Raw genomic sequence first — 15,108 nt, 5'->3', positions numbered from 1 at the left:
TTTGCCATTTTATTTGTATCCTTCAATAAATAAAATTCAGTGCTACCACGACTTGCTTCCTTGCTTAAAGAGACTAGTCCTGCAAACTCTGAAGATACGAAATTCCAAACACACTGAATGATCCCATGCACTCTTGTCACTGTACAGGGGCACTCTTTCTGTTACTGGACCATAGCTAAGCATCAGACCGCCCCGCCAGGAAGCTGCAGGGAGAGAAGCTGAAAGCAGCTTGGGCAGTTGGAGTTAGTGAGCCTTGGCAGAGCTGCAGACTGGCCTGGGTCAGCTCTGAGGAGGCGGGACTTGGAGAGGAGGGGATGGGCGGGGATAGGCTGAGATGGGGAGCAGGGCGGGGGCAATCAGCCCCGCAGCTCTCAGCTTGCCTGTCCCCGGAGCACCTAGGCTGATCCCAACAGGCAGAGCTTCTTCCAGTCTTGGAAGACACAAATTGAGCATCAGGGACGTGGACCCATCAGGGTTGAACAGCTACTCGGGATCTCAAGTGGTGACTTGGAAAGCTGACGGTGACTTGGGAAGGGAGGTCGCCAATCCGCGATCCGGAGGTGAGCTTGGGGCTTTCGAGGCACAGTGGGGCAATTGCTGTGTTTAGTGCAGCGGGATGGCTAGTGCTTCTTGTGGTCGCATGCACAGACAGGCAGGGTAGGGGCAGCCACAGGAGTGGACAGCACAACGCCTGAGGGTGAAGCAATCTCAGGGCTGCAAAAAGGTGCAAATACTCTCAGTTTAATAGCTGCGGTAGAGGTAGGGGTAGGGGGTGGGAAGGGGATTTCCTTCCTTGGGATGGGCGGCCAGACCGAGTCCAGGGGTTGCGGGCTCCTGCGCCTCCAGCCCTGCCTGCAAAGTTTGTCTCTCTGGGTTCAATTTGTTCTCTGCTCCTGCAGCCCCGCAAGTGCCACCGCTCCTCGCTTTCCAGCTGCAGCACTCACCATGGAGTCCCCCATTCAGATCTTCCGAGGAGAGCCAGGCCCTACCTGCTCTCCCAGTGCTTGCCTACTCCCCAACAGCAGCTCTTGGTTCCCCAACTGGGCGGAATCGGACAGCAATGGCAGTGTGGGCTCAGAGGACCAGCAGCTGGAGTCCGCGCACATCTCTCCAGCCATCCCTGTTATCATCACCGCTGTCTACTCTGTGGTGTTTGTGGTGGGCTTAGTAGGCAATTCTCTGGTCATGTTTGTCATCATCCGGTGAGTTCAGGGACAGGTCACAGTGATGGTGGTGGTGGTGGTGGTGGTGGGTTGAGGGTAGGCAATGTGTGTGTGTGTGTGTGTGTGTGTGTGCCAGACAGCTAAATGCAGGGTCTCTTCTGTGCAAGGTTCCTGAGAGATTCTCCAAGGTGACATCTTAAAAGAATTTCCTGGGAGAGTGTTTTGTCAGGAATTGTGGGTTTCACGCAGGGCTAATCCAAGGTACCTTTAGGATTTAAGAGCTACCTGCACACATCAAAAGGGAGGCTACAAACCTCGGCTAAGATAACACTCAAGAAAATGCCAGGGTTCTGATCACAAGGTCATTTCCTGGTAAAGAAATTAGAATGTCTATGTAAGCCTTTGCTTGTTTACCTGCTCTGGATTGAATCACTTTATTGCCTTGTCTAATATTTCTTTAAATAAATTCTGGGCCCACCAAACGCTTGGGAGATAATTCAGAATTTTTGTGTGACTCGTTAGACTGGTGGTGCAGCTCATGAAACGAAAACCAACTAGGCTATTTAGTGTTATAGGCTAGTGTTAGTGAATATCCACTAGCATGACTTTGAAGTGCCCAGGATTAAGCCCAATAAGTATGCTTAGCAAGCAATCAAACTAGACAGTGTGGCTGTCTCAGAAGGCATGTGGTAACCCGACTGGAAATTCTGCAATAACATTGCTCCTTCCATGTCAAATCTTTCAACCCCTCCTCAAAGTCCCCATAATCTCTGCACTAGATGTTCTGTCCTTGTCTTTCAAAGTCTCATAGGTATCAATTTAGCATCTTTTTATATATTGCAAACCATTGCAGAAGAGCATAAAGAAGGTTGGGGCTGCTGCAACTTTATGCTGGGCTTTAAATGAAGCACTATGGTCTCACCTTTCTGCATCCTGTCTTGGAACGAATATGAACATTTCCTTTTACTCAAGCATTGCAAAAGCAGCCTCGGAAGTTAAAAGCCTATCGTTCTCTCTCCACGTATTTTGTACATGTTTGAGAATGTCTTAAAAGAGAGTTAGTTTCATGGTAGCTGCTCATGTGGATTAGCTAAGATTATTTTCTTTCAGTGGAGTACGTGATCCCATTGAAGTATGCAGTCTGCACAGCCATTTCAGGGCACAAACTAAAATCGATAGAAATATGAAGAGATTGGCAAAAGGAGGGAGGTGGATAGGATATCAACTAGCTGGGTGGTGGTATAATAGGCTTGTAATCCCAGTTAGTTGGGAGATGGAAGCAGAAGAAATGTAAGCTCAAGGCTCGTTTGGACAACTTAGTGAAAGCAACATAAATTTCAAAATAAAAGCTAAAAGCACAGAGCTGGAGGAAATGCCTCAGTGTTTGAACACTTCTTGAGCACACATGGGGCTCCAGCATCATAGAAAAGAAAAACAAAAAAATGTGCTCTTTATATTTGAACCGATCACAGACAAAGCCTTCGCAGTTGGTTCTCTGCTCCCTTGACTTTACGTACTTTCCTGGCATCTATCTCAGAGCTAGTTTCAGGAGTTTGTTTCTTACTGGGAGGAAGAATTTCTCTTCATTAGCTATTACACTAAATTCGGAGAGGCAATATCTTTCTGAGAACTGTGCAGGTGGCACCTCCTCCACCCCAGCTTGACTTCTGCATGCAGGCCTTCAAGGGTTGCCCCCAGAGGCTCCATACTCAGCTACAAATCTAAAATTCTGTGGCTATAAGACTGCTGTCATTCTAAGATGGATTAGATTTCAGTGGGGGGAATTAGTACAGACTTAGAACTGTATCAAGACCTGTGAAGATAACAGTTACTTGTTCCTCACCTTCTATTTAAAGACTCTTCTGGCTTATGTTTTAGAGAAAGAAAACTTACATTAGAAAGATAGATGATGGTGGTCATTGTTTTTGAAACAATCTGGCTAAATTTCCCAAGCTGGCCTCAAACGCGCAATCCTCTTACTTCAGCCTACCATGTAGTAGGATTACAGACCTGTGCTACCACATCTCATTAAAATAAGGAATTTAGGAAGCGGGTTAATGCTGCAAAGCACATGTGGGCAACTGTTTGTTTGTCTGATTAACACTTATTATCCAAACTGGACAACTGAGTCGGAATTTCCATGAAAGATTTAAATCTTTGCTTATGTCCACTCTTCAGATTTCTATATGAAGTCAGAGAAATAATTTTAAATGTATGTATGCCTTTTGTTACCCAGATAGTGATGCCCTGCTGAATGTATTGGAATTTGTTCTTAGGGCTCATTGCCACTTGGCAATATCAAGAGGAAGGGATGACATGTTCTAAGGTATTGATTACTCCAGTGAAGTTGTTTCTTACGCATTCCCCATCTTCCTTGGGCACAGTCCTGCAGGGATAGCCTGCCTAGAGCCAGGAGTACTGTTTGTCTTGGGTTGTTGCTGAACATGGCTAACTGTGTGGCCACTGAAGGACAAAGCTTGTGCTCCTGTCCCATCCTCTTATGGGGCTGGCTCTCTGCATAGGCCAGTGCACTGGAAACATCCTGGCTCTAATGGGAATCAGGTTGCACAGAACACTGCAGACTGACAGAATGTGAAAGACAGCTCAGAAGCAAGAATCACACTTCTGTTGCTTTACAGAAATGAAGAAACTACCGCCTTTTAGTAAGCAACTATGATTTCAATATCAAGTAATCCAGAAGAATGTTTAGAAAATTAATTTCATTTATATAAACTGAAGGTATCTGGAGAATTTAATGAAACAAACTCATTACATTTTCAAATCATTCAACTGAAAAGTCATATTGGGGAAATCTTCATTCCTGATCAACTCCAGTGGTAACTATGCAGTGTGGATGACAGTCCTGAGTCAGCTGAGGTTTACCACTGGAGTTGTTCCACCTATCAGGTCCCACTGAAGACTAACTGACAAATGAAAATAACTTATGCTGAAAGTGTGTATAGGTCATTTGTGCTATGAGTTCATTATAAAATGTCTACAGCAGTCATAGGTGTTGAAGACTTTGTCACCTGTCTGAAATGGTGAGATGTTCAAGGAATCGAGGGCACCGAGACAGAGAGACAGAGAGAGACAGAGAGACAGGGACAGAGAGGGAGGGAGGGAGGGAGGGAGGGAGATCTAATCATCATCAGGTAATATGAAGCTCTCAAAGCAGTCCTGTTGCTTTGTAGGCCACCAGTAATGCTTATAATAGTTTTGTACTTGTTGGGTCCTAGGTCTTCTCTGGCAAAAAAAACCATCAAATCTCTTATCAAATCCCAGAAAGTCCATCTCTGTACTGCCTCCTGCAATGGACCCTGGGTATCAAAGCTCTCTCTGTATATCCTTGTAATCTGATAGGCTCAAACTCCCATGAGCTCTTTTCCCCCTCTTTTGTCATCTGTGCCGATTTCTTTGGTTCTAACCTTCTTTTCATCTCTGTGCTCCCTAAGTTTATAATATAATTTAGACTCAGTTTTCAGTAATGAGATTTTAGTGTGTTGTTGATTTAGGGGGTGGGCTTCTGCAAACTCAGGGTAAGCATGTTGAAGAGATAAGAGAGAGGAGACAAACATGAGTGGCAAGGGAAAAGAGCTTTGGACCTCGACATGAAGCAAAAGTGCAGGTAAAGGCTAACAGAGTGGAAGATAACAGATATCAACACACCTCAAAGTTTATAGTGTCGAGATACCAGGTCTTCAGATTTATTGTGCTTTTGTCATGAAGGTCAAATGAAATATTGATTAAAGAAATATCACTGACATTAAAATAACAAGAACAAACAGGGTGATGTCTCTGCTTAGCAAAGAATACCAACAATACAGGTTCTGTCTCTTCCATCTCTGTGTTGATTGCACACAGCAGGCAGAGAAATGATCAAAAGTCCCAGGACCCCACCAGGCCCCAAAGCCAGCATTCTCCCTTCTGGCACTGCACTTCACATCTCTAGCACTGTGAGTGCCAAATTCTCACAGAAACTCTGCCCCATGACGTTTGTTTTTTGATATCTAGCAACGCAACGCTGATCCCTTCCTGTCACACAAGCACCTGTGGATTCCACTCACTCGCAGAGGTGGTCTCCAAAATGGGCTGGTGTGAAGGCGTCCACAGGGAACATTTCTAACTCTCTGGAGTAATATCCATTGAAGCCCACATTCTCCACTCTGTAACGGACCCTTCTTCCTGATCTGTCTTTCTCATCCTGTCTAACACACAGTACAGTGACTCAGGTTTGTATCTCTGTGGAGATTAGTTATTGCTTCACTCTTCATTACCATATGCTCCCGAGATGTGTATGTCAAAAGGGAAACCATTTGCAGCAAGCCTACCTTCAGCTTTTACACACAAGTCTAACTTCTCATCTAGATGGTGCCATTTCACTTGAAATGCTTGGAAATTTTTGTAAAGCATTATGAATGAAGTGGGAAAAAAGCTTAGTTGTTTTCTCAGTGGACATACAGTGAGTGAAAAGACTGGTTAACAGTTTTTTTTTCCAGATAGCTAGAAGTAACTTCTGAGGGTTCTGATAGATTCTCTGGCAGTAGATGTTTCCACTTAAATGTTTATGGGGTCCAGTACAGTGTTCTTCCTGGTAGACTGTTGACAATGTCTTCTGAACTTCTGGTTTATTCACTCCTGTTCTGATTGTGAGCTCTTCTATCAGTTTGGCAGGTTTTTAAGCACCTGTCTATAGGATAGAGACCTGCCCTGTTCCTCAAAGCAAGGTCTATCTCTGCTACACTGCATAGATCATTGTCTTTACACAAGCCCAAATTTATTCAGCCAGAAGAGTGAATACACATAAGTCTCAAAGACAACTTGTGTCAAAATACTAGATTTTAAAAGCTGTAAGAAGCTGAAATGACAGATATAGGAATACATAGCTTGACATCTATCATCTGCACTGCAATTTCTGAACTATTGTTTGTAATTATATCTCTTTAAGATTTTTAAAGAGAACTCCATGATTGTTAGCTGCCTCATTTATAGAAAAGACATAAGATCTGTCATGTGGAGTTAGTGGGAGACCTAAGTGAGGTAATATCTACATAATGGACAGAAAGGTTTTTGAAACGATTGGTCATTGTGATTGCTGTCAGTGGTCAATTCTTTTAATAAGAGATCTGGTAACAAGATTTGGGTTCTTTATAAACTCATTTTATGCAGTTCTGTTCACCTATTGGTTATAAATAATTTTGAAAAGCTGAAAGCCAGGTATCCCCCGACATTTTATGATAACTTTAGATCTATATCTTATTTTATGAAGTTTTAGTATTACTGAACTTATATTTGTCTATGCTCATTTCATTTTATTGCCATCTTTATTTTCAAGCTAAATTGGATAAAAGTAGCCATGAATGTTATCTGGAAGCTACATCCCACTTTTCTTTCTGAGCTAACTGTTAAATTCTCCCCACATATGAAGGGGAGAAAGAGTTGGGGAACATGAAATAAATTAGACATGATCATTGGGAGAGTGGGGAAATACATTTCACTCCCTAGCCCTAAGTTATCTTTGGGATGCTATGCAATAAACACACACGTTTCATTTTGTACACAAGAAACTGAGGCCTGTGGTAATAAGTCCTTGCTATTCTCTGGGCCTTGAGGATTGCTTGAGATCTATGTGTTGAATATGTGTCCTCAAACCTTTAATCGCTGCAAAATAGTTGGAAGTCTTTGGGTAATTTTAGTTGTGGCCTTTAATGTGGTCTTGGGACTTCATGCCCCTCTTCCTATTCTGTATTACTGGTGTCAAAATGAATGTCTTTGCTCTGCCATGCTCTCCTATCCTGAGATACTGCTTTGTCACAGGCCTGAAACAACAGAGCCAGCAAGAACTGGTCTAGAACCTCCAAGAAAGAAAAAAAGAAATAATTCTTTATACATACACTATTTTGTACTTTCTAAAGGTTAAATTATTATAGTTATTGATTTCTTAAAATAACCATGAAGGTATTTGTTTTATACAAAAGAGAAAGATACTTCAAAAATACTTGTCAAGACCTCTGAGAAGGATTAAAATAAATCATCGCCTCTGACATGAAGGACTCCACAGTATTCCAGCCTGTTTGCATATTCATTTAGTTATTAATCTATGTTGTATTCCTTCTCATTTTTATTTAACTTATTTAATCAAAGCACTAAGAACCTTAATGACACCTGAGGTCTATACTTATGTTTCTCAATACCCTGGCATCTAGGAAATTCTTTTAAAATCTGCACACACAATGAGTGCATAAGAAGTAGGTACCTGCAAAGCAAAATTAATTATTAAGTGGCTGTCACTCTCATTCACACTCTGGGTTTAAGTTGCAGCGATGTCAGGACATGTTTTTGTTTCTTATCTTTTAGATACACGAAGATGAAGACCGCAACCAACATCTACATATTTAACCTGGCTCTGGCAGATGCTTTGGTTACTACCACTATGCCCTTTCAGAGTGCTGTCTACTTGATGAACTCTTGGCCTTTTGGAGATGTGCTATGCAAGATTGTCATTTCCATTGACTACTACAACATGTTTACCAGCATATTCACCTTGACCATGATGAGTGTGGACCGCTACATTGCTGTGTGCCACCCTGTGAAAGCTTTGGACTTCCGAACACCTTTGAAAGCAAAGATCATCAACATCTGCATTTGGCTCCTGGCATCATCTGTTGGTATATCAGCAATAGTTCTTGGAGGCACCAAAGTCAGGGAAGGTAAGAGCCACTGTTTTCATGCCATTTACAAATGCAGAATTCTTTATGAGGTGAACTTTTACATTGGAAATGAGTAGAACATATAACTTATGAAACAACCAAACAGAGCAGTAAAAATATAATTCCTAAATCCATGAAAGATTAGAAATGAAACAATTGTATGTTTTTTTTTCCACCTCTAAACCTGGAGTAGGGTGATGACAGTGCCAGAGCATAGATACCCAGAAGTTTCTGATTCTTGAAGTGCTCGGTGAACTTGAAAGGACTGTAAATTCAGAGAGAGAAGACTATAGGTCCTGGCTTTCTTTTTATTTCTCTTAATGTATCAAGCTTTTGATACATTAAGGTTGAGGTTACAATCCTACAAACTCACTTTGGAAACTAGGAGCCTCGACATGTATATCTTAACAAATGATGTGGCAAACCAACTGGAAAGTGAGTGTCAATCACCTTGACAGTATTTTCATGGATTATAGGAAGACCCGTGTGTGTACATAAAGCCTTTAACTGCTACTGGATCACGTCATACTCATTATTCTTATGTCTGTGAGAAATGGAATCTGGAAGGATGATGGTGAATTGAGGATGTAAAGTCAATAAGGTTTTGAAAATGCAACCTAGTAAACCTATGCCTTACCTTCTTCTTTCTAAATTATCAGAGAAACATGTGGGCTCTTTTTCCCTTCTTGCTTTAAGGTTATCCTTCATATATCTTCTCTGTTGGTTTAGGTTAGCTCACGATCAGGTTCATAGGTGGTTATAGTTCTTACCTTATGAAAACAGGGTAACTGCACTTTTGCTGTGTCTATATCACAGTAGGATGAGGGATGAAATTGCCTGGGAGCTTTAGAATATACCATTCCCTGTGTCATATCCTTGAAGAGTTTGGTTTAATTGAGCTATAACGTGATATAGGTTAGTCTGACCTGCAAGCAAGGTGAAATGAGGTGTCTCAAGACTTTTGCTTTTTAGCAATGACCAAAGCTATGTAAAATATATTTGATCTTAATAGAGATCCCCTAGAGGGAAGAAGATGAATGGATTTTGAAGTATATAAACGCTATCTCATGCTATTGCAGATTATCCAGATGTATCCTTTATAAGAGAGCTTTGTAGTACCTGAAAGTACAGATAACTGAATGTATATACAGCAAGGGTTTTCCAGGACATAGTAAAGGGGCAGATGCTAAAATCATCGCTTATTTTACATGATACATGCATAGGTTATTTTTGTTCATTCTAGGTGGTTTCTTTTAGAGAAACTTTAAGGTCACAACAAAATTAAAATTTTTAGTAGAGTTTTGATTTGTATCTTACTACCACACATGCACAGCCTCCATTATCAACATCTCCATTAGAGTGACATATTTGTCACAGTTCAGTCTGAATTCCCACACTGTCACCTAAAGTTGATAGATTATGTTGTGATCTATTCTTAGTGTTGCATTCTCTATGGCTTATTTTCCCCCAAACTGTGTTGTGAGTTCCTAGCACAGCTACAGCAGGTGATGGACTAAAGCACTTGCCAAGTTTATTAAACAAGCAGTTACAAGATGATTAGTCATACAGAAGAATATGTTTTGATGCCTAGATTAAAGGGAAATAAATGGCAAGAAACTCTTCTCAAGGTCATGTGTCTGTGCATCACAAATACCATTCAGGAGCAATGCTCTGCACGAACTAGGAGGAGAATATGCTGAGTAAGAAATGGTAATAGATGACTTTCTAGGGCAAAGAAAGACCTGGTTTTATATTTCATGTTCTACTTGTAGATTTAACCACTATAGTACTGCTAATATTTATGTGAGAGTAACACCCTAGCAGAATCAGTTTTAGTTAGGCTTTTGAGAGAAGAAATGAAGAGAGAATTTTCTTTCAGGTAGATATTGCTGGAGATGAATGCATAGATGTAGTAGAAGAAAATATGCACCAATGCCAGTGAGGATTAATTTGTGCAGCAAAGGACAAAATTAAAATGGTCTCATAGGACACCTCTTCTTTCCTTTTTTTTTTTTTTTAAGGATTTTGGTTATATTATGAACGATGGTTTTTGTGAACTGCGTTCATTGTGTACAGTTGTGCCATGCTTCCTGTTAAGACTTTTGAACAGTTAGGTATTTTAGGTTTTCTTTCTACCTGATCAGAGCTGCCTAGTACTGTTCTCCAAAATACTAGTACCATTAGTCGCCAGCATAAGCCTCAGAGGTTGTGGCTTCTTGATAAATTTACCAATGTCTAGTGATACAGTATAATACTAAGGATGCTTACGGTACGTTTTTTGCTTTATGGATATATTTAATATTCAGTATTACGCTTCTACATTATTTATTTTAGTGACTCATAATCTACCTATCACCAGTACTATAGTAGACAACTCTAGACAAAGAACTACAGTCAGCTAAGCAATGCCAAGAATGGGAGAAATAGCCTTCCCTAGAGAATAGTCAGTTATACAATACCAAATGATCATCCTGAAAATATACAGACAAGCAACATTCTGCACACTGAACAGGCTATATTTATATATTTAAGAACATAATACATATATAAGCAACAACAGTTAAAAAAGAGAGCTTCTCTACTCCTCTCTCTCTCTCTCTCCCTACTCCAGTTTCATGAGCACCCACTGAGGTTGTTTAATATTTTGTTTCCTATGACAATGGTGATAATATTTAAAGGATACTTTAAATCTTTTCATGTAAATAGTAAAACAAAGATTGAAGTCGATACTCATTGATTTCTCTTGGTTTTTCTTTATTTACCTTTAAATTTTTTGTTCACATTTCAATGATGCTGTTAATCACAGTGAGCTGAATGATACTATTAACTCACAGCACCTGAGTTATATTTAGACATATTTCGTTATCAGTCTTTATGGACCCACATGAACAGTTGATGTTTGTAAGACAAGTTGGTATTTGCTAAATTCAGTAGAGATTCAAAATGTTTAGTCATTTATTAGAAATAGATGCTGGCTTTTTTAAAATGTTAACTCTTGTCAGAGCTATGGGTGTGGGACCATTGTTAATACACAAAAATACAATTAAGTGCCATACTAAAAGTAAACAGTTAAGCTCCTCTGAAAGCCGTAAATAGCAAGCCAACCTTCACAGCTGGATGACTCATATTGCTAGCCAGCTTTGCTTGTTATTCTATGTAACACTCTGTGTTTGACAACAAACAGCTCTGTAGATACATGTTTTTATTGAATGCTCAATATAGTTGACCATCAATTTCCGATTTGCTGTTCTGCTTTCAGTACTATCTCTCTGTATCTGGGTCTCTGAAAACAAAGGTATTGTTTAATGTATAACTCTGCAGTCACAGTACTGACAGTAACAAGATTCTCTTGGCATTTTGTTGGCTTTGGTCACCTCTGGCAGATGTGGATGTCATTGAATGCTCCTTGCAGTTTCCCGATGATGACTATTCCTGGTGGGACCTCTTCATGAAGATGTGTGTCTTCGTCTTTGCCTTTGTGGTCCCAGTCCTCATCATCATTGTCTGCTACACCCTGATGATCCTGCGCCTGAAGAGTGTCCGGCTCCTCTCCGGCTCCCGAGAGAAGGACCGAAATCTCCGCCGCATCACCAAGCTGGTGCTGGTAGTGGTTGCAGTCTTCATCATCTGTTGGACCCCCATTCACATCTTTATTCTGGTGGAGGCTCTGGGAAGCACCTCCCACAGCACAGCTGCCCTCTCCAGCTATTACTTCTGCATTGCCTTGGGTTATACCAACAGCAGCTTGAATCCTGTTCTCTATGCCTTTCTTGATGAAAACTTCAAGAGGTGTTTTAGGGACTTCTGCTTCCCTATTAAGATGCGAATGGAGCGCCAGAGCACCAACCGAGTTAGAAACACAGTTCAGGATCCTGCTTCCATGAGAGATGTGGGAGGGATGAATAAGCCAGTATGACTAGTCGTGGAAATGTCTTCTTACTGTTCTCCAGGTAGAGAAGAGTTCAATGATCTTGGTTTAACCCAGATTACAACTGCAGTCTGAAGTGGAAAGGAGAGGTATTCAATAACTTAGATATGTCATACTCTGAAATCTTAAGGTGCAGGGCACATTAGTGATCTAGCTGAGTAGGGGCAGCAAGTCTGAAGAACAGAGCACAGCCGATCCTGGCAACAATACACCTCTTTCCTAGGACAGAGAAGAAGCCAATCTAATCTCAATCCCTTGAGAAACAAAGACAACACCCTTTTCTTTTGGTTTCCTTAATTTAGTGCACCTACAACTGTGTGGCCTTTCTATGCAACATAGTTCCAAAGCTCTAGAGAAGAAAATAAAAGAAAAAAATCCATTGGATGCAAAACTTACTGGACACCCAACCTGCCTGTTGACACTAGCAAAACCAACATCAGTTACAATGAGGCCATATCAAGGGTCATATTCAGCTCACTTTCTTCTGGTGATCATGCCTCATATGTGATGATAATAGAATATCTTAGGAAGATCTTGAAGTCAGACCCTGATACTGGTGGAGAGCACCATCTTGACATTTGTGAACCTATTTAGGGTTGTTGGTGCTGTCTTCTCACAGTGTCTAATGCCTTGACAACTACAGTTGCTCCTTAAGATCTCTGGTTTTTAGCATGCTATTCAGGTAGATAGTCTTCTGAGGAAACATGAACTGATATCAAAAGCGCGAGGCTTAAATACCAGAAAAGTGTGTGTAATTTCATCTGTAAATACTAGTCTATATGTAAATATATACCAGGCTTTTTTTGTCTAGCCTGAACATTTCTCAAGGATGCAGTAGACATACCCACTGAGGCATGGAGAATTGAGGATGAGATATTTTGCTGCATTATAAGCTACTCTCTGGGATTTGGTCTGGGTATGATTTCCACTGGATTCCTCAGACACCATTTACTCTAACACTGATCATAACTTGGTGTTAACTTATCCCTAAACTTTGAATTCAGTCTAAAAGGTTAGCTTTTATTAAATATACTTCGTGGTAACATCTGCTTGTAAATACACGCCTATTGCCAGATTCTCTACTCAGGTGGGGGAAGTTGTTTTGGTTGTGCACATCTTCAAATATTGTGTTCTGGCTTTCCGCAGAAAGTAGAATTGTTTCAAAATGCGTGCTGAAAAAGAAAATGGGGCTTGAGATGGCTGAGCAAAATTTGCATGGTATTGATTAAGGGGTACACGTGGAGGGTACTATCTGAGAAGCCCATTTAGGATAATTTTGCTAAATCTTCCAAATGACACATAAATTCCCCATTCTTTCCTTTAAAACTTATAGTTCAGAGATGAGATTTTTTTTTTTTTTTGCAATTTTCTTTGAAAGAAAAAGAAAAGGATAATTTAAAAGTAACGCCCCTTTCTAAGCTTGTACATGGTTAGGGCAACACCCTTTAGAGTCTAAAAGAGCATCAGATGTGTGAACCTAGATACTGTAGGCACAGTTCCATCTGCAAGTTCTCACCACCAGCTGTCTCACGGGTCTTGCTCCTTCACTTTCTGGATTCAGGGGGCCTGCGTAAAGATATGACACACTCTACAAAGTCACTGCCCTTCTGTTTAACCCGTATGACACCTTTATGCTTCTGAATGCGATGGTGAATAATTACCCTGTGGAGATACTTCTTAATGAAAATTAAATGCTCTTAAATTTCACTGAATACCTTGATGCTCTGGAATTCCTTTGTAATGACACATAGCTAGAATTTATTAAGAGAAAGGTATTAATATAGATTTAAGCATGAAGTCTAACACAGGAACAGAGACATGTAAAAGAAGGACAGGCACATGCCCTAGAGTAGACACAAACTTCTTTTAAAACTTATTATTGTTATTAATTATTTTCCACATGAGGGCATACATTATGACATGTTTTCACATGAGGGCATACTTTATGACATGTTTTCACATGAGGGCATACATTATGATATGTTTTCACATGAGGGCATATATTATGACATGTTTTCACATGAGGGCATACATTATGACATGTTTTCACATGAGGGCATACATTATGACATGTTTTCACATGAGGGCATACTTTATGACATGTTTTCACATGAGGGCATACATTATGACATGTTTTCACATGAGGGCATACATTATGACATGCACATAGATGTCAGAGGACAGCTTTTCACAGTCACTTCTCTTCTTCTTTATATGGGTTCTGAGAATGGTACTCACATTGCCAGTCTTGCATTGTCAAGTGGCATTTACTCACTGAGCTATCTTTCCAGCTCAGAATACAGCTCTCTTATAAGAGAAAGCCACCACCCTTGCATTCTTAAAACTAGATATATAGATAAGAATGACTTAAACATTGAGAAACATTAACCCAATAGTTTAAAACTTTGGCTATTATGTTTAAGAGATATTTATGTGGACCAAACTGCTCCAGAATAAATCTTACTGAAAAGATTCTACAGGACAGTAAGATGCAGGAGGTGTTCATAAATACGCCCCTCCCCCCCCAAAAAAAAAACCCACAAGGTACTTATCACAGCTCAGGATGGCGTTAGAATAGTGACTTCTTTAACATTCCATATGGTTTCTTAATATATCTGTTTCCTGCATTTCTTGATAAATAAGTTTGAATCCCATGGAGGGGAGAGTAATTATCTTTACTGCTATTGAGATCTGCTTTGTGTTTCCCTATGATCCTGAGATTGAAACTGAAGAATAGATGACAGCCATTTTGGGACACTAGTTTAAAGAATAATAAACAGACTTATATACTGTAAGGAAAGTATCATTTACATATATGTATTTTATTGTTGAACTATATACATTTGCATGTATATGTAAAAGAGAACAGGTACATATCTGTGTGCACATGTACATGATACTAGGAAGCAGTGGTCATACTACTATGTTTGCTCAATGCAACCAGTGCTTTTATCAAATTCTGCAACCCTCAAGTGGCTCCCCACGCCTGAGGTTCACAGAAGTTTGTCCCATCAAACAAGTTATTGTGTGCTATGTTTGAGATTTGAGATCAACTCTACTTGGACTCTTATGTTCCCACTCTACTGGTGACTTTTGAAAAACAAAACTTGTTTGGAGATGAAACAAGAATTTTTGAGAAAAGTGTTTAATTTTGTGATTGATATGTTAGATCATTGTTAGACTTATATCTAACACTATATATATATATATATATATATATATATATATATATATATATATATATATTCCATCTAATACTGGATCATAAGATGAAAACAATCAAAGAATATAGGCTTCAAGTGAAAGAATT

The 15,108-nt window shown here is 40.1% G+C and overlaps 1 protein-coding gene across 3 annotated transcripts; it reads left to right on the top strand.

Moving 5' to 3' along the window:
• The first annotated feature begins 397 nt into the window (after positions 1-397).
• Oprk1 (opioid receptor kappa 1) lies at positions 398-11,879 on the top strand. 3 transcript variants are annotated; one of them, XM_021222099.2, is made up of 4 exons: positions 398-560; positions 932-1,202; positions 7,518-7,870; positions 11,254-11,879. In XM_021222099.2, exons 2-4 carry the CDS (start codon positions 946-948, stop codon positions 11,784-11,786), a joined length of 1,143 nt encoding a protein of 380 aa, XP_021077758.1. In that variant the 5' UTR covers positions 398-560; positions 932-945; the 3' UTR covers positions 11,787-11,879. The 3 variants fall into 3 exon arrangements, with proteins under 3 accessions (XP_021077758.1, XP_021077759.1, XP_021077760.1); XM_021222100.2 differs by having other exon boundaries at positions 454-560; positions 900-1,202; XM_021222101.2 differs by lacking the exon at positions 398-560 and having other exon boundaries at positions 1,168-1,187.
• The last annotated feature ends 3,229 nt before the right edge of the window (positions 11,880-15,108 follow it).

This window comes from Mus pahari, chromosome 22 (genome assembly GCF_900095145.1).
Source record: "Mus pahari chromosome 22, PAHARI_EIJ_v1.1, whole genome shotgun sequence".
In the NCBI taxonomy this organism is placed as follows: Eukaryota; Metazoa; Chordata; class Mammalia; order Rodentia; family Muridae; genus Mus; species Mus pahari.
The sequence above is the reverse complement of the archived record's forward strand: the minus strand, read 5'-3'. Positions and strand labels throughout refer to the sequence as shown.